This window comes from Budorcas taxicolor, chromosome X (assembly GCF_023091745.1).
Source record: "Budorcas taxicolor isolate Tak-1 chromosome X, Takin1.1, whole genome shotgun sequence".
NCBI lineage: Eukaryota > Metazoa > Chordata > Mammalia > Artiodactyla > Bovidae > Budorcas > Budorcas taxicolor.
Genome location: NC_068935.1, coordinates 78,897,360 through 78,917,784, shown reverse-complemented (window position 1 = coordinate 78,917,784; position 20,425 = coordinate 78,897,360). Strand labels below are relative to the sequence as shown.

General features: G+C 39.3%; 1 protein-coding gene across 1 annotated transcript in view; it reads left to right on the top strand.

Annotated features, from left to right (window-relative positions):
• TAF1 (TATA-box binding protein associated factor 1) overlaps positions 1-19,828 on the top strand; it is a 69,836-nt gene extending 50,008 nt beyond the window's left edge. The window contains exons 33-40 of the mRNA XM_052662844.1: positions 8,444-8,511; positions 9,059-9,175; positions 9,325-9,330; positions 12,907-13,032; positions 13,812-13,913; positions 14,169-14,325; positions 14,880-15,057; positions 18,283-19,828. Of these exons, the coding sequence (XP_052518804.1) occupies positions 8,444-8,511; positions 9,059-9,175; positions 9,325-9,330; positions 12,907-13,032; positions 13,812-13,913; positions 14,169-14,325; positions 14,880-15,057; positions 18,283-18,502 (974 nt within the window). The 3' untranslated portion in view covers positions 18,503-19,828. The remainder of the gene's footprint in view (positions 1-8,443; positions 8,512-9,058; positions 9,176-9,324; positions 9,331-12,906; positions 13,033-13,811; positions 13,914-14,168; positions 14,326-14,879; positions 15,058-18,282) is intronic.
• Positions 19,829-20,425: the final 597 nt, after the last annotated feature.

The window sequence follows — 20,425 nt, the reverse complement described above, 5'->3', positions numbered from 1 at the left end:
ACCAGAAATTTGTTCAGCCATTCAGTCATTGAAAGATATGCAGTTCTCCAGTATTTTGCCATTGTGAATAAAGCTGGTATGAACATTCGTGTACAAGATTTTGTATGAATGTAAATTTTACTTTCTCTGAGATAAACGCCCAAGAATGAGATGGTAGATATATGTGTAGTTTTGTGAGAAACTGCTATACTCTTTTCCAGAATGCCTGTACCATTTTGCATTTCTTCCAGCAATGAACGAATCATACAGTTTCTCTGCAGTATTTAGTATTACCACTATTTAAATAAATTGTATCTGTTCATCTTTCTCATTGTGTTTTTACTTTGCATTCCCCTAATGGCTATTGATATTAAATATCTTTTCATGTGCATATTTACCACCCATGTATTTTCTTTGGTGAAGTATCTGTTTCTTTGCCCCAGGTGTGTTTTTTTTTTTTTGCCTGTGCTGGGTCTTTGTTGCTGCTCGGGCTTTTCTCCAGTTATGGCGAGTGGGGTCCACTGTCTAGTTGTGGTGTGCAAGCTTGTCATTGTGGTGGCTTCTCTTGTTGTGGAGCACAGGCTCTGGAGTGTGTGGGCTTCTGTAGTTTCAGCACGTGGGCTCAGTAGTTATGGTGTATTGGCTTAGTTGCTCCACTGCATATGGGATCTTCTGGGACTTGGGATCAAACACATGTCTCCTGCATTGGCAGGTGGATTCTTTACCACTGAGCCACGAGAGAAGTCCTGCCCCAGTTTTAATTGCATTGTTTTCTTATGATTAATGAGTTTTAAGGTTTCTTTATGTATTCTAGGTACACTTCCTTTATTAGATATATGATTTACAAAGAATTTTTCTAGTCTGTATCTTTTCAGTCTTTGGACAGTATTTTTGGAAGAACAGAAATGCTTAATTTTGATGAAATCCAATTTATCAGTTCTTTCTTTTTGCATTGTGCTCCTGGTACGTCTCTAAGGAGTTGTTGCTTTACCCAGGATCACAAAGGTTTTCTCTTATATCTTCTTTTTTTTTTTTAATTTATTATTTATTTACTTATGTATTCCTGGCTCTGCGAGGTCTTCGTTGCTGTGCAGGCTTTTCTCTAGTTGTGGCTAGTGGGGGCAGCTCTCTAGTTGCAGTGTGCAGGCTTCTCATTGCGGTGGCTTCTCTTGTTGCAGAGCAGAGGCTCTGGGGCTCTTGGGCTTCAGTAGTTGCAGCGCATGGGCTCTGTAGTTGGGGTTCCCAGACTTGAGAGCACAGACTCAGTAGTTGCAGTACACGGGCTTAGCTGCTCTGCAGCATGTGGGATCTTCCCAGATTGGGGATCAAACCTGTGGCTCCTGCATTGGCAGGTGGATTCTTTACCTCTGAGCCACCAGGGAAGCCCTCTTATATTTTCTTTTCTAAAAGTTTATAGTTTTAGTGTTGTACATTTAAATCCGTGATCCATTTTGAATTTATATACAATATGAGATTTAGATTGAAGTTCGTTTTCTTTTTGCCAATGGATGTTCTACTGTTCCATTACTGTTTGTTGAGAAGACTATTCTTACTTCAGTAAATTGCTCTGAGCACCTTTGTGAAAAATCAGCTAAATGCATGGGTCTGTTTCTGGGTTTATTTTGTTCCACTGACCTATCCCTCTGCACACTGCCGTGATTACTGTAGCTAAGCTACTGTAAATGTTATCATCAGGTAGAGTGATTCCTCTCACTTTATTCTTTTTATAAATTGTGTTCTTATTCTTCTCCCTTTCCACATAAATTTTAGAAGTATTTTGTCTATATCTACAAAAAAAGTCTTGCTGGAATTTTAATAGGAATTGAGTTAAACCTATAGATCAATTTAGAGAGAATTAACATCTTTACTGATCCGATCTTATTGTTGGTACATGGAAATCTCTATCATTCTTTTTAATGTATTCCATAGCATGTATATTTGTATCATAATTGATATCCTTGTACATTTGTAGGAAATTTCGATAGATGTTCTAAAATTGTGTTCTAAAAGGGTTGCGCCTGTTTATAATAAAAATGACAGTGAAGGAGAATGTCTGTTTCCCTACAACCTCTCCAGTTCTGGGATTATCAGTGTTTTAAAGTCTTTGCCAAATTATGTCTGTAAAATTCAAGTATATAACTTAAACTGAAATTCTCCATGCTAAAAAGTTAAAAAAAATCAAACCATATAAAATTGTATAAAGTGAAAAGGAAAAATCTCCCTGTCCTTCCCCTTTCCCCATCCTGTTCTCCAGAGTACCGTTGGGTTTGGTGTGAAGCATCTGGGCCTTTTTTATACCTACCATATATTTTTTCTTTCTTTCTTTTTTTTTTTTTTTTTACAAATGAAAGCATATATTTGGTTGTATAATTTTCACTTGACATTGTTGTGGACAATTTTTCATTCATCTAAGTATGTGATATTGTTTAAGTAAATTCTGTTTCTATATGACTCAAAAAGGCAAAAGAATGAACTGTATAGCATTATGAATGCTTCAGAAAAAAATTGAATTTCTGCTTTGCTTTTAAAACTGCTGTGGCTGCTGATTATGGATAACAGTATGGAGATTCCTTAAAAACTAAAAATAAACTAGTTTGCAAAGCAGAAATAGAAACACAGACTTAGAGAACAAACATGGATACCAGAGGGGAATGGGGGGAAGGGCAAGGTGGGATGAATTGGGAGATTGGGATTGACATATATACAGTATTGATACTATGTATAAAATAACTAATGAGAACCTGTATAGCACAGGAAATTCTACTCAATGTTCAGTGGTGACCTTAAATGGGAAGGAAATCCAAAAAAGAGGACATATGTATACATATAGCTGATTCATTTTGTTGTACAGCAGAAACTAACACAACATTGTAAAGCAGCTATACTCCAATAAAAATTTTTTTAAAAAAAGAATAAATAAGAATAGAGTTACATATGATCCAGCAGTTGTACTCCTAGGCATTTGTCTGGAAAAGATGAAAACTCTAATTCAAAAAGATGCACCCCAGTGTTTATAGTAGCACTGTTTACAACAGCCAAGATATGGAATCAACTTAAATTTCCATCAACAGATGAATGAATAAAAAAAGAATTTACACACACACGCACAATGGAATATCAATCAACCATAAAAAAGAATCATATGATACTACTTATATGTGAAATCTAGAGTGATACAAAAGAACTTATTTACAAAATAGAAATAGACTCACAGACATAGAAAACAAACTTACAGGGCTTTCCTGGTAGCCCAGTGGTTAAGAATCAGCCTGCCAGTGCAGGGCACACGAGTTCAATCCCTGGTCCAGGAAGATCCTACATGCCATGGGGCAACTAAGCCTGTGTGCCACAACTACCAAGGCTGCATGCTCTGGACCCTGTGCTCTGCAATAAAGAACCTACCACAACGAGAAGCCCATGCACCATGAATAGAGAAAGCCTCTTGCAGCAGCAAAGACTCAGCACAGTCAATAAATAAATAAAACATTAAAAAAAGAAAACAAACTTACAATTACCAAAGGGGAAAGGTGGAAGAAGGGATAAATTAGGTGTTTGAAATTAATAGATACACATTGCTATATGTAAAATAGCTAAATATCAGGAACTATTAATATATTCAATATCTTATAAAAACCAATAATGAAAAAGAACCTGAAAAAGAATGTATATAAATAAATGAATCACTTGCTGTATACCTAAAACTATCACAATGTTGTAAATCAACTATACTTCAATTAAAAAAATACTGTGGCTTCTACTATGTATAAAAAAGGTACAAGGATATATTGTATAGCACAGGGAATATTAGCCAGTATTTTATAACTAAAGGGAATATAATGTATAAAAATTTTGAATTACTATGTTGTAACTTAACTATGCCTCAATAAAAAATATGTGAGTGTTTATATATATATTAAATCTGGCACTGATTTTAAAGCTTTCTACTGCTACTGAGATTTTATTTTTTAACTTTAATGGTATTTTTTCTCTGAAACCTTTTAGATAGCAGTAATATTTGTTTGCTATCTCACTACTAGAACTACAAAGCTTGTAGCTTTCTTCTCCTGACATTACTAAAGAGCGAAATTAACTTAGAAATGACAAAAGGAATTTTCTTTGATTTTAGTAAAGTATCAACTTTCCAAAGCTGTCACTGGAATTATCACTATTTAGGGACATTGAATTTGAATTTCATATGATTCTGTAGGCCACTGCCAGTCCTTATGAATGAGGCAAAGTATAAATATAAATATATTTTTTTACATTTGCAGCTGCTTTGCCATGATTTACTAAATAAGGAGAGAGAAGAAAAGCAAAACTTTTCTTTTTTACAAACAAAAACATTTCTTTTTTGCAAATGGGTCACTTGTTCTCTTATAAGACACAGTGGTCATTCATAGACAGCCTTATCTTTCATATTCATTTTTGTTTCATTCTGGAAGTTATTCTTGCTAAATTCTGATTTTCTGTATAGTAATTCTTTAGGGACTGGGAAATTGAAACTCAGTTTCTATTTACTCTCTTCTCCCCCACAATAGCCCCAGCACCTTTATTATTCCCACAGAGGCTTTGTTGTCTGTGTATGTCTTTTCACTGGATGACTCTTCTTCCTTAGCTGTGAAACCTAAAGCTGATCATCCTACCTTTAGTAAGCACCTGATTACTGCAGAATATAGAGCACAATTTTTAGCTTTGTGGAGGTGGTTATGGACCCCTTTGAGAATCTGATGGAAAAGCGTGGATCTTCTACTCAAAAAAATACATATTACATACAAAATTCTGTTTGCAGTTTCAGGGGGTTCATGGATCTCTCATTACCACCCCATTCAAGAATTTCTGGTATAAGTATAGATATCTGGGTATTTTTATCCTTTTTCGATGGTGGTAACAGTGGTTTGCCAACTCTGCCTCTATCATTCATCAAAAATACTTCAGTGCTGTGGAGCTCTGCTCAATGTTACCTGGCAGCCTGGATGGGAGGGAAGTTTGGGGGAGAATGGATACATGTATATGTATGACTGGGTCCCTTCAGTGTTCACCTGAAACTATCACAATATTGCTAACTGGCTATACACCAATACAAAATAAAAGGTTACAATAAAAGGATACCAAAAAAAACATTAAAAAATACTTCAGTGTTACTTTTCATATATGTAGAGTTAAGTAGCTGAAACGCTTGTAACTCCTGAGAGTGTGGATTGTCAAAAACTGAGAACAGACACAGCTAGTAATTAAAACACATAGAGAAGTGTATTAGCTATATAAATAAGTATATTTTTTATATTCTGGAGTATTATTAGTGGATATTTCTTTAGAGTTATGTGTTGCAAAGAAAATGGGGAGTGAAGAGGTCACATTTTTAAAGTGGTTTAAGGGAGAAGACTTTGCAAATGTATAAAATTAATTTTTCCCTGCATTACAAATGAGAAGATTGAGATATTGAAAGGGTTGGTTTATGTTTCAGTTTCAGAACTGAAGAGCTGAATTAATCTGTAGGCTGGAATTTTAGCGATGAGTCAGGTTCTTGTAGGTGTATGAGCCAGGATACCGCCATAAGCTGCTGATGTACTTGCTCAGTAAAGGAAGCCTGTGACTTGTATGCAGCCTATTTTATCTAGCATCATGCATTTCTAATCAGCATGAAAGCTTGTATGATAACTTTTGCAGTCTGTCTCCATCAGTACTTTGAGGACCAACCTACTGGTGGCTTTAGGAGATTAGAACTCAGAAACTTGAGCTGTGGACTCCTATCTCTCAAAACTATTCCTGACTGTGAGCCAGCTCTGGCTGTCTTTATGTCCTGAATATCTTTTAGTTGACTTAAGTTTTCCTTCTGGTTTGGCACAGGCAGCTTGTGTGAGGATACAACTTTATTTTACATCTTTTATGAAGAATAGATGGACCTATGCTTGTGAGAAATTTAATCTTAAGTGAACTTATTTGTTTGTATAAAAAATATAAAGTGTTAGTCGCTCACTCATGTCCAGCTCTTTGCAATTCTGTGGACTGTAGCCCACCATGCACTTCTGTCCATGGAATTCTCCAGGCAAGAATACTGGAGTGGGTTGCCATTTCATTCTCCAGGGGATCTTCCCAATCCAGGGATCGAACCTGGGTCTTCCTCATTGCAGAAATATTCTTTACCAGCTGAGCCACCAGGGAAGAATAGCTTAATAACAATACTCAGAGTAGTTATGTAGTTATGGCACGAAGATGTCACATGGGGTATATTTTTTATACTTTACATCCTGATAAATAGTAGGTTTAAGTCAAGGATCACCTCCTCTATGAAGCCTTTCCTAATTCTTCTTTACCTCTTCCATCCCAGCATTGGTCACTTCCTCCTCTATGCCTCTACTAAACCCTCTTATGTATTTTTTCACTGCATTGTATCACCTCATTTGTTTATAGTCTGTCTCACTGGGCTCCCTGGTAGCTCAGACAGTAAAGAATCTGTCTTCATTTCAGGAGACCTGGGTTTGATCCCTGGCTTGGGAGGATCTCCTGGAGAATTCCATGGATAGAGGAGTGTGGCAGGACGACAGTCCCTGGGGTTGCAAAGAGTTGGACACGACTGAGTGACTAACGCGCACACTGTGCTAGACCATAAGCTTCTTGAGGATATAGTCTGTATCTTAGTCATGTCTGTGTATTATGCCTGGCACCTAGAGGTACTCAAAAATTTGTTTTACAAATGAGGAGGTGAGTAAATAGTATATTAAAGAATATTATAAAGCACTTAAGACAGGGAATAACAACTCAGATGCTTTCAGGCTCCAGGCATAAACAAGCAGAGCTGGTAGGGACTGTGTGAAACACATGCCTTATCTAAGAGAGGCAGCTGCTCCTCAGATCAGCCCACTGGTGCTGCGTGAGAATGCTGACCATGTGTTGCCACCTTTTAATTTTTTGAGAGAAGCCAGACATTTGGGTTTTTATATGAAATCTCTTGATTGTTAAATGTTGCCAACTAATTAAGCTCTTTTTAAGCTTTTAATTGAGGTGTAATTTACATACAGAAGTGTATGAGTACGCAGCTCAATCCGTTTTCACAGACTGAAGTGATTTTTAAATTGAAGTATAATTGACCTGCAACAATATATTAGTTCCAGGTATATAATACAATAATTTGATATTTCTTCACATCACAAACTGATCACCACCTGAACTGATTTTTTGTGAGCCAAATAAAACTGATAGACCTGCAAGCCACCAATTTACAACTTATAACAAAATCTGTATGGGGAACTGTGTAGTTAGGTTAAGAATCACCCAGTAGGTTAACTATCTTAAAGAGACACATCTGTCCAATGCAGTGTGTGGACCTTATTTGGATTATAATTCCAAAAAAAAGTGTAAAAGAGCATTTATAAAACAATTGGGGAAATGTGAATGTTGACTGGCCATTTAATAATGTTAAAGAATTATTGTTAGCTACCTTAGGTATAATATAGTTTTTTTTTATTAAAAAAAAAACATTTATTTATTTATTTGGCTACACTGGGTCTTAGTTGTGGCATGCAGGCTCTTTGTTGCAGCACGTGGGGTCCAGTTCCCCAGCCAGAGATCAAACCCAGGCCCCATGCTTTGGGAGCATGGAGTCTTAGGCGCTGGACCACCAGGGAAATCCTTGTCATTGTTTTTTTAATAGTTGTTACTGTATTTTATTTTTTAGAGCAGTTAGAGCAAAATTGAACAGAAGGTACAGAGTATTCCCATGTACCCTGTGCCCCTACACATGCACAGCCTCCCCTGTTATCCACATCCCCCACTAGAGGGATACATTTGTTGCAACTGATGAATCTACATCATTAGCACCCAAAGTCCATAGTTTGCATTAGAGTTCACTCTGGATATTGTACATTTTATGGGTTTGACAGATGTATAATGACATGTATCTACCATTATAGAATTGTCCATGTTCATTTCTTTTAAAGAGTCCTTTAAGACACATAGTGAACAATTTATGGATGAAATGCTAGAATTTGCTTCAGAATAATTTGGGAAGAGTGTGAAAGTTGGTGTGTAAAATGAAACAGGATTGACCATTTATAGATAATCGTTGAAGATGGGTAAGAGGTACATGGGAGTTCATTATGTTAGCGTCTCTGGTTTTGTGTGTGTTTGAAATTTTCCACCTCCAAAATTAGAGCAAGAGTCCAAGTTAAAGCTGAAGCATGATTTTTTGGACCTAGGCTAAGAGTCGGACACGACTGAGCAACTTCACTTTCACTTTTCACTTTCATGCACTGGAGAAGGAAATGGCAACCCACTCCAGTGTTCTTGCCTGGAGAATCCCAGGGACAGTGGAGCCTGATGGGCTGCCATCTACGGGGTCGCACAGAGTCGGACACGAATGAAGCGACTTAGCAGCAGCAGCAGCAGGACAAGAGGACACCACTGCTGGTGACAGAAAGTGCATTTCTGGAGCTAAAGTAATGGCATTCTCTTTTTTCATTTATAGGGCCTGAAAGTCAGTATACTAAGACTGCTCAGGAGATTGTGAACATCTGTTACCAGACACTGACTGAGGTAAGTGAAAAAGAGGAGGTCCCTGTAGGATCTAACTTTTTGGAACCCTTTTGTTCCCTAGGGCTGAGGGAGGCCTTCTCTGCCTATCCTTTTTTAAAATGTAATATCCCACCTCAACCCTCAACCCACAGTCTGTATTCCTTCCCTGCTTTATTTTCTTACCCAGCACTAAATGTTTTTAATAAGTGTATAATTATTTACTTTATTACCATATGTATCGTTGTATCCTGCCACGAGAATAGAAGCTTCATGAAGACAGGGATTTTTTTCACAGGCTGACATCACTTTAGTAAGTTCATCAGAAAGTGGTTTTTATAAACTTATTTTTCTGTGCTCATCTTTAACTTTTTAAATTACATTTATCTTTAATTGACTGATGATTACTTTATAACATTGGTTTGATTTCTGTCATACATCAACATGAATTAGCCATAGATGTACATGGTCCCCTCCCTCTTGAACCTCCCTCCCACAAAGACAGGGATTTTTGTCTGCTGCTCAGTGTCTAAAACACATGTTGAATGAATTCTCTACTTTTCTTTCTCAGTATGATGAGCATTTGACTCAACTTGAGAAGGATATTTGTACAGCTAAAGAAGCAGCTTTGGAGGAAGCAGAATTAGAAAGCTTGGACCCAATGACCCCAGGGCCTTACACACCTCAGGTAAGTCTGAGGACTAGAAACTTCCTCTTACAGTTTTCTTATTGATTTTGGAAATTGGGAGCATGTTAACAGATGTATTTACTGAGATACCCTTCTTCTCTGTCCTTCCTCTTCATATGCCTTTCGTGTGCTTTCTTGTCTTCTCAAAGGCTAAGGTGAGTGAGGGCCATGGGTCTTGGTAGCCTTGTTGGATCCAAAAGAGACAGGTGTGGGATGTATGAATGGGGTGGGGTCTTAGTCATTTAGGCAGTATTTAGGAGTACCAGACTCCTGACTACCATGGCCAAAGGCATCCTCTTGAATCCCTGGAGTTCCTTTGCCCCCAGCATTAGGGTTCTGTGTATGCTGTGCTAAGTCGCTTTAGTCGTGTCCAACTCTTTGCGACCCTTTGGACTGTAACCCGCCAGGCTCTACTATCTGTGGGATCCTCCAGGCAGGAATACTGGAGTGGGTGGCCATTTCCTCCTCCAGGGGATCTTCCTGACCCAGGTATCGAACTCACATCTCTACATCTGCTGTGTTGGCAGGCGGGTTCTTTACCACTAGCACCACCTGGGAAGCACCCATTAGGGTTCTGTGACATCCCAAGAGTATAGACATGGGCCACATTATTCCCTCTGAATTGTCTTAGTGTAGCTCAGACATCACCCATTTTCCTGGATTGACTTTCTCTCCCTGTAAATGAAGAAGGTAATGTTTATAATGTTCTTAAATTTCCATGTCAAAGACTAGAGAGCAAGATTAATAAGAAATTTTTAGTCTTTCTGATCTGACCCTTGAATATACTAAGAGTATTTCATCTATACTGTACTCTTAGAGGGCCAGCATATTTGAAGACTAGGACTTAACCAGACTATAACTGTGTTGGAGGCACTGTGGTAAAGTGGAAAATACATGAAGTTTGGTATAAAACAGTCCTGGCTTTGAGTCTTAGCTCTGCTGCTATCTAGCTTTGTAAACTTTGGGAAGTTGACCCCTCTAATCCAGTTTCCATTTCTCTAAAATGTACTTTTCAAGATTGTTGTAAACATTAAATGAGGCCATTTGCCTAGCACACAGTAGACATTCAGTAAATGTTTATTTCCTTATGTGTATGAAAGTCATCTACAGGGTTCTCAGAGGTTCTTTCAAATTTACAAATATTCTAATTCAAGTTTCTCCCAATTCCCACTGGAAAACTTTTTCATTCTGCTCAGGTTTCACTCTGAACTAATAAATGCAGCCTGTGTGATCTTTGTTGGATAATTGCTGTCTATATCTCATTCATACAGTCTCCCTATCTATCTTTTACTCTCTCTTTCACCCTAAAACCTAGGTCACTGAGGGGCCAAATACAAAGAGCCCTAAGATACTTCCTCCAGGCCCAGAACAAGGAAAAGCTCTAGGAGTATGTGGGCAGATTGGGTCAAGGGGGCTTGGGTGAGTGATGTTCCCCAGGAAGGTCCTATTTGCTAATAGGCCCAGCAGCTTCCACAGACCCTTTCTGGTAAGTTAAAGCCTGGGTTTTAGCCATCATTCCTCAGGAGAGCGGCACATGGTTTGCTCTGGTCTATGACAGCATCAGTCTAGCCCTGTGGTGAGTCCTTCGCCTCCCATACTGTCTCAAAAATAGCTGAGGAAAACCTGGCAACTGTGCTCCCTCCTGAGCAGTAGCTGTTTGGTGCAGTTAAAGGATCTCCTGGTAAGAGCAGGGTATAGGTATTGCCTCTTCATTATTCCAGTTCACTCTCTTATCATTGCCTTCACTCATATATACACATTTAGTAAGCCCAGTTCATTACCTCTGAACCTGAGGAAGATGCATGTGAGTGATTGTCCTTACTTAATATTACTCTCAAACCCAAATGCTATTAAATATTAAAATGTGTGTAAGTTTCCCTGGTGGCTCAGACAGTAAAGCGTCTGCCTGCAATGTGGGAGACCCGGGTTCGATCCCTGGGTTGGGAAAATTTCCTGGAGAAGGAAATGGCAACCCACTCCAGTACTCTTGCCTGGAGAATCCCACGGACGGAGGAGCCTGATAGGCTACAGTCCATGGGGTCGCAAAGAGTCGGACATGACTGAGCGAGTGCTTTGCCTTTGCCTTTTTAATACAATTTTGTTGTGTAGAAATATGACAGTAATCATACTTTACTGCCACCTCTAAATGGGTGGTAATCAATGTATTTTCACTCAACTCTTTCTACCCAGCTTATATTGCACTATACATTCAGCTTGACATGTTATCTAAAATTGCTTGCTGTATATTTTTCCACATAGTGTTTCATTCCCTAATTTTCTCTTCTTTTGTTCCACAACTACTTTATCTGCACTTGTAATCCTTTTGAATTCAGTTTTTCCTTTCTCCAGAACCCTGTTCCCGTTCAGCCTTGTTTGTTTGCTTTAAAAACAAAACCAACAGCAAAGTAACACATATGTGGGTTCTTTGTTGATAAAAGTAACATGTTCATTGTGACAAATTGGGAAACATACAGAATAAATAAATTACTTAAAAATCAAGTCCACCACTGAGAAAGAACCAAACCACTGTGAACATTTTGGTGTGTTTCTTCAAATCTGTAATGTGCGTTTGTGTGCATTTATAATGTGAAATTGGTCATTATTATTTTGTGTCTTGTTTTCACTTCACATTATATTATGAGCATTTTATTTCATTAAATGGTCTTTGAAGACATTTTTAATAACTGTGTGATATTTCTACCCTCAGCCAACTTTTTAGAGAGCCCTTTCCTAAATGAGCAGGCTTTGCTAGCCTGTTAATTTTTAGTCCCTCCTGCCCTCCTTTCCCAGGTGGTGCTAGTGGTAAAGAACCCACCTGTCAATGTAGGAGACATAAGAGACTCGGGTTCAATCCCTGTATCAGGAAGATCCCCTGGAGGAGGGCATGGCAGCCAACTCCAGTATTCTTGCCTGGAGAATCCCTATGGACAGAGTAGGATCTCAAAGACTCAGACATGACTGAAGCTACTTCGCATACCCTCCTTTCACTAAATAGTCCATTTGCTAAATCCCTCTTCACTTTAGGAGAGGGAAGAGGGAAGGGAGCTATAATTTTTTGACTGCCAGGCATGGGGTAAGGAGCATATATACACATCTCTTAATTTTCCCAACAACCATGTGAGGTGGACATTACCATCCATGTTTTAAAGTTCAAACTAAGGTTTAGAGACATTAAGTTATTTGTTTAAGTTACTCAGCTAGCAAATGGTGGAGCCAGGACTCAAACCTAGGGCAGTTTACTCCAAAGTCCGTGGTTTTTCACCATGCTATTTTGCCTCATATTATCCTCTAGTGAGCTCAGAAGCTATTACCCCTTTCCATGTTCTGGTTGGAATTGACATTTCTTTATCACATTTTAGATGTCTCTACACCAAAACAGTCAGAATAGCAGTGGTGTGGAGCCCTGGGCCTAAAAGCAATAAGACCACACTTAGAAGAAATTAGGTTATTGACCAGAGAGGCTGTTAGAACATAGAATTGTCCCATAGCTTGGATGCTTTTCTACTTCAGGCTTCTGATCATATATATCGGATGCCTCTTTGATAGAATGAACAAGATTTGTGAGATACCCCAAAACTTGCCCATAATGCTGTGTCAAAACTATGTTTTTTTTTTCCTTAAATGGATTGTTCTGCATGACATTTTCTTCAGTGAATGCACTAAAGGGGAGTTCTCTGAATTTTTTACTCCCTTTACTAAATAGAAGCTAAGTTGTATGATTTGTGCCACAGCCTCCTGATTTGTATGATACCAACACATCCCTTAGTATGTCTCGAGATGCCTCTGTATTTCAAGATGAGAGCAATATGTCTGTCCTGGATATTCCCACTGCCACTCCAGAAAAGCAGGTGACACAGGTAGGATAGTCTTTTTCTCTTAGTGAGATTGGTAGTATGCTTAGGGGTAGGGGATGGGTGAGTGATGGTGGTAATATATGACATGTGTCAAGGATGATGATCAGACCCCTTGGCCCTGGGAGTGAAAGCCTGGAAGTGTGATTCCAAGGTGGGATGGTGGCAGGTCACGTGACTGGCTTGTCTTCTGTCATCATGGGCAGAGTCAGGCACAGCAGAACTTAAGATACAAGTGTGAAAAGTGTGTGAGGCATCAGAGTAGCCTGACTGGAAAGACCAGCTGCATTCAGAGACATAGTTCAAAATAATTGCCCTGCTACTTTACTGTACATCTGTTATCAAAGTTGTTTTTAAAATTAAGTTTTTTAAATTGGCCTTTTCTAGAGGTATCAGCAGATACTCCTGATCTGAAGCCAGAAATCTTATCAGCTGATCTCGGTCAAGGTTCCACTGGCGAGTGCAAAATCCAGGAGGGTTTTTCTGTCCCAAAGAGTCCAACACAAGCTAGGGAAAGCTTGTTTAGAAAGGAAGTCTCCTTGTGATGCTATACTAATAACAGACCAAGGACCTTCCTATTCTTTGGGTTTAATTTTTACCCTACCTGTGATTTCCAAGGAATGAATGGGGGAAAATGCACATGCTTTGAGCTGTGTAACAGCCCCCACTAGCTGTGGGGTTGGCCGGGATATCAGGGAGGAGCATCTGTCCTGGGTGAGAGCCCCTGGTTAACTCCTCCTACCGGCATGTCCCTCAATGATGTGCTATTTGTGTTCCTTACTCAGATGCACCAGGGCCGAGGTAGGCTGGGCGAGGAAGACTCTGATGTAGATATTGAAGGGTATGATGATGAGGAGGAGGATGGGAAACCTAAGACACCAGCCCCAGTGAGTATGCTTACAGAAAGCTTATGGTTTCATTATACCTTTATATGGTAGGTGCCCCAGAAGTACAGGACAGGCCAAGTCCCAAGGCAATACCATAGGGTCTCTATAGTGAGGCCCAGTATGACTTTAATCCTTGGAACCAGCTGACCAAATCTCTCCACCAAAATTATATCTTATAAGGCAGCAAGGGGGCGGCTGGTGGTGGCTTCTGGTCTCTTACTTGGTCAGTTAATGGTCTCAACTGGTCTCATTTAGGAAGGTGAAGATGCAGATGGTGATCTTGCAGATGAAGAGGAAGGAACTGTGCAACAGCCTCAAGCCAGTGTCCTGTATGAGGATTTGCTTATGTCTGAAGGAGAAGATGATGAGGAAGATGCTGGGAGTGATGAAGAAGGAGATAATCCTTTCTCTGGTACATAGCTCACCATAGCACACTCAGGGCTCAGAGGAAGCTCTAGGCCACATATGCTGTTACCAAAAGCTGTTCTTTTATTGAAGTCCCATTAATAGACCTCAGGGTGCTGAGCATTCACTCATAGGATGATTAAATTCATTGGTCTTAGAAGAGGTGAAAAAATACAGCATAGGTGGAAAAAGATGATAGTCAGAAAAGCAATGCCAAAGCAGCAAGTTTGATTTGAATACTTGATAAAAATGATAAAGATGTGTTATATGTGGCAATAGGGAAAGAAAATTAAGAAAAAGAGATGTTTTGTGAATTAATTGCCATAGTAGGGGAAGAATATAGAAGGAGATGATAGGGGAAAAAAACAGATTGGACTGAAATGGTTTTTTAATTCATTTTCCAAACTATAAATCTTGTCAGTGTTGACCCTAGGCAGTCCTCTGAGGTGAAGAGTCTGGGCAAGATACCTGTGTAGATGCATGGGATTAACTAGTTCTGGAAGACTAAGCCAAAGATGTTAATTCTGTCAAGCTTATCTCAGGATTTCTCTCTTTTCATAGCTATCCAGCTGAGTGAAAGTGGAAGTGACTCGGATGTAGGATCTGGTGGGATAAGACCCAAACAGCCCCGCATGCTTCAAGAAAACACAAGGATGGGCATGGAAAATGAAGAAAGCATGATGTCCTATGAGGGAGACGGTGGGGAGGCTTCTCATGGTTTGGAGGATAGCTATATCAGGTAATCGATAGCAACATGCTACGGGGGCTGTGGCATCAGTGCTCAGCTGTGATGTCAGAGGGCCCAGCATCATATCACTTTCATCCATCAAACATTGCTTGAGCACCTACTAGGGCCAGGCACTATGCTAGGCCCTTGGGGATACACAAAGGAGCAAGACATATCCTGCCCTTGAGGAGCTCACAGTCTAGTGGTAGAGACTGATACAAAATCATTGCAATACAGTGTGAGAAGAGCTGTATAGCATAAGTTTAGTACAAACTGCCAAGTCACACTGAGGAGGAGGAAGTGTCTCACTCTGCTTGGAATAATCAGGGAGTGTCACAAATGAGGGGACATTTGAACTGGGCCTTACAGGATGAATAGAAGTCTACTAAGTATATAAGTGACAGCAGGTGAGGAGATCCTTAGAGGTGAAACAGTATGTTCAAAGGCACAGAAATATAGCAAAGAAATTTCAGACCAAAGGGAAGTTGTTGGGAGTTGTGACTCTAGAAGCAGCAAGGGATTATGTTGTTAGAGAACCTTAACTGGCGTGCTAAGACATGTGGATTGTGGTTAATGAGAATCATCACTTTAAGGAAAAGAAAGTAACATCAAGTTTATGTGTTAAATAACTCTAGGGCAATGATTGGGCTTCCCTGATAGCTCAGTTGGTAAAGAATTCACCTGCAATGCAAGAGACCCTGGTTCAATTCCTGGGTTGGGAAGATCTGCTGGAGAAGGGATAGGCTACCCATTCCAGTATTCTTGGGCTTCCCTTGTGGCTCAGTTGGTAAAGAATCCTGCAATGTGGGAGACCTGGGTTCGATCCCTGGGTTGGAATGATCCCCTGGAGAAGGGAAAGGCTAACCACTCCAGTATTCTGGCCTAAAGAATGCCATGGACTCCATGGGGTCACAAAGAGTCAGACATGACTGAGCAGCCTTCACTTTCACTTTCAGGGCAATAATAAGAAATTCAACTAGGATCTATTAGGAGTGGAGGAAAGGAAAGGGACATATTTAAGAGCTAGCTGTTTAGAGGATAGATCATTTGGATTTAAGAGGTAAGGAGATTAGATACATAATGAATGTGAATGTCATTGACATAAGAAAGAGGGAATACAGGTATTAGATGGAGTGGGAAAGGAGGCAAAAAATGAATTTGTCTTTGGATATGTTAAGATACATATGATACATCTAAGCCAAAGGTATCCAGCAAGCTTCCCTGGTGGCACAGACGGTAAAGAATCCACCAGCAATGAGGGAGACCCGGGATTCAATCCCTGGGTTGGGAAGAGCCCCTGGAGGAGGGCATGGCAACCCACTCCAGTATTCTTGCCTGGAGAATCCCCATGGACAGAGGAGCCTGGCGGGCTACAGTCCATGGAGTCAGAGTCAGACATGACTGAGCGACTAAGCACACATCCGGCAAGCAGTTAAGAGTCTTAATTCATCGAGCAAATATTTGTCACAAGTATAAAAGCAACTAGGATGTTATCCCTTCCTTCAAGGAGTTCAGTTTAGTGGGAAGTCTAAAACAGGCAAACAGATGATGATCACAGTGTAGCATGAAAAGTGCTGTAATAGAAAACCACAGGATTTTTCTGGGGCTCGGGTAGGAGTGGAGTAGGGGAGCTGGTTAGAGAAACTAAGCTGAATCAGAGTAGGAATTAGCTAAATGAAGAAGAAAGGGAAGGGCATTCCAGAGACCAAGAAGAGCATGTATGAACACACAGAGACATGAAACACTTCTCAAGAATACAAGTAGCTCAGTGTGGTTGGTGCTTTTCATTATGATCCGTGTAATAGAGACAGTTTAAAGAGGTAGATAAGGACCAAATCATGAAGGGCCTGATAATTTTGAGCAGACATTGAATGAGAGTAGTATGATCAAATCTGTATTTTAAAAAGATTGCTCTGTACCCCAGAAGAAAGATGGGCAGAAGCCATGAATTAATTCACAGAAGAAATGCAAATGGCCAATAAATTATGAAAACTTAGCTTCCCTAAGAATCAAAGAAATGCAATAAAACAACCAAATGCAATTTTTTACCTATCAGATGGGCAAAGATTAAAATGAATAATAATGCCCAGTGTTGGAAAAAATGTGAGTAAAAGGACATTCAGAAACCACTGGTTGGTAATAGAAATTGAAAAAATGGGGTAGGTGAGAGAGGTATAGCAATTTATCTTACAAATCAGAAACTTAAAAATGCATATCCTTTTTGGCCTCCCAATTCCATATCTAGGGAGTTATTCCATGGGAATAATAAAATAACCTTCATCAAGATGTTTGTACAAAGATGTTTATCACAGCATTGTTTCTAATAGTGGAATAATTGAAGACAGGTTAAATGTTCTAGTGAGAGACTGAAATGATAAATCATGTTACAGCCACACAGTGGAATACCACACAGCTGTTAAAATGATGCTATCGATGTATGTTTATTGACATGGAAAGATGTTCATTATAAACGTTAGTGAAAAAGCAGATTCCTGAAGAGTATATAGAGCATTCCAATTTTGTAAATTAAAAAAAAATGTTTAAGCATCAAAGTAAACTGCATAGAAAAAATTTGGAAGGTCATATACTGAAAGATTATCTCTGGGTAGTAGAGTTATTGGTGATTTTTTTCTTTTTTTCTGGTGTATATTCTAATTTTTTTAAAACCAGTAAACGTTCATTACTTGTGTGATTTTTTTTAAGTAAAATTAAGAATAAACAAACAAACAAAAATAAAGAGCACTCTGGCAGAAATGTGAAGAAATTAATTGGGGAGAGCAAGACTGGAAGAAGACTGATTACAGTGGTGCAGGCCAGAGATCTCAAAGAATGAAGCCAAAGCAGGCAGAATAGGGCTGGAAAAATGGGGATAAAGGTGAGATATATTGAAGAGGTAGAATCTTTAGGACTGTTGACTAATTGGATATGTAGGTGAGTGAGGCTATAAGTGGTCAACAAACCTACGAGGCTTATCAGAGCATTTATGGTCATGTAAGCTAGCAGTGTGTTGTTCAGGTGTAGGGGAGTTTCATTCAGATTCTTGCGTATATGAAGTTGGCAAGTTGATGTTTTAGAATAGGATCATTTTTTTCTCAGGTACCCATAGAACAGTCCAGAGCCATCATTTTAGTGGCCAGGGGAGGTGAGATGGGCTGATCCCTTGGTGGCACTGAGAACGGGACTGGTCAGCTAGAGGATGGTGTCCGAGCTTGAGAGATGACATGTTTCTTTTCTCAGTTATGGGAGCTATGAGGAGCCTGATCCCAAGTCGAACACCCAAGACACAAGCTTCAGCAGCATCGGTGGGTATGAGGTATCAGAGGAGGAAGAAGATGAGGAGGAAGAGCAACGCTCTGGGCCGAGCGTACTAAGCCAGGTCCAGCTGTCAGAGGACGAGGAGGACAGTGAGGATTTCCACTCCATTGCTGGGGACAGTGACTTGGACTCTGATGAATGAGGCTTCCTTTCGGCCTCCTTGGTCCGCCTTCCCTGTTCTCCAGCCTAGGTGGCTCACCTTTCCCCCATTTGTTTATATTTATTTGTTACAGTGTCTGATCCTGAAACTACCAAATTAATTAATACTGTAGCTTTTTAAAAAATAATAAGTAAATGATAATAAATTAACTCTTCTGATTTTCCTGGGGCAGTGCCACCCTTTGATTTAAAACCAGGCAACCCCCTTCCCCCACCACTAACAAAAAGAGAGCACTCTCCTCCTTCTGCAATGCTCTCCTTAACTCTATTAATTGCTCTTGGTATCATTTTGTTCCTGGGGAAGGAAGAGAAATTATGAAATATCTAATAACTTTATGTCCTCTTGATGTATTAGAAAATTTCCAAGCATGATATCATCTCAGTTTTCTAATTTGCAGGCTGTAACCATTGACAGCCCCCTGTTGGGACAGAGAATTGCGTTCTGGTGGACTCTGTACCACACTAAAACCATAAACCTATTGGACAAACTGAACTGCCCTTTATTTATTATTTATTTGATTATACAATGCCTTGTTCCTAAGTGGATTGGAGGCAAATAAATTATAAATCTTTGAAACAGCATATATGTCAGAAATGATATGTCGCCATGTAAATGTGTTCTGTCCCTCCCCCTCCAGGGGAAATGGTAGGGAAATGGTAAGTTCTTTAGGGCAAAGACTGTGTCTTCTGTTTCTTTTCATGCTTAGGATATGGTTCTGTGCAGAACAGGTACTCAGTAAATGTTCCTAGAATCATAAAATCCTCAACAGATTTGTTAAGCATCTGCTCCATGATAAGCTTTCTATCAGCTCCTTGGGATGCAAAATTAAATAAGACACATTCCTTTTATTGAAAGATCTCACCATTAAATTGGGGGAGGGAGAGTGAAATTCAAAACATGTTAATAAATCATTACAGTACTGTAAGATAAGTGCAATTAAGCTAGATATAAAACATAGGAGAAATAGAGGAACAGTCATGTCTGAAGAAGTCAGGGAAGTCTTCTTAGAGATAATTTTTAAGCTGACTGTTGAAGAATTAGTAGGAGCTTGCCAGATGGAAAAGTCCAGGCAGAGTGTCACATGAAATGAAAAGGCCAAACTCCAGAAATGGCAAATAGCAGAGTGTGTTCCTTGTTTGTTTGTTTGTTTGTTTGTACCTGCCTTGTTCCAGAAAGGATTTAAGGTGGTTTATGTTCCAGTCCCTCCATGCTGGAATGGCTCTAGGTGAGACTGAAAGATGGACAGGAAGCATATCGTCAAGAGCTTTGAATTTGATGGTAATGAATGTGAATTTTATATTAATGAGAATGTGCTAGTGAAGAATGAAATGTGCTAGTGGAGTGATAAAATATGTTTTGTGTTTTAGAAATTCTCAGTATATTGAATGAAATAAATTGAAGAGTCATGTGTAACAAGTGTGATCCCATTTTTATAAATGATAAAACCACATGTATATATTTATATGTGTTTATATATACTTGTATATGCAAAGGAAAAAGTCTGAAAGGATTTACACAAAATGGTTGACAGTGATAACCTCTGGGCAATGAAATTGGAGGGGAAGGGGCTATATGCTTATTTGTATACTGGGTGGGGCATTGTACTTTTATTTCTGTATTTGAATTTTTATAAGAACATATTATTTTTGTAATAAAAATTACAAAAAAATAATTCCAGTGGTAGTGTGGAGAATGGTTTGGAAGGTGGCAAATATAGTTGAACTAGGACTGTGGCATTCAGATAGGGAGGAAGAGGGTAAATTTGAAAGATATTTAGGGGACAGATCAACAGGACTTGATGACCAATTGGCATTTGGGAGTGGAGAAGGAAAAATGGAAGGTGACTTCCAGAATTTTGGTTTAGGAGATTGGATGGGTACATGGGATTCATTCATTCATTCAGCA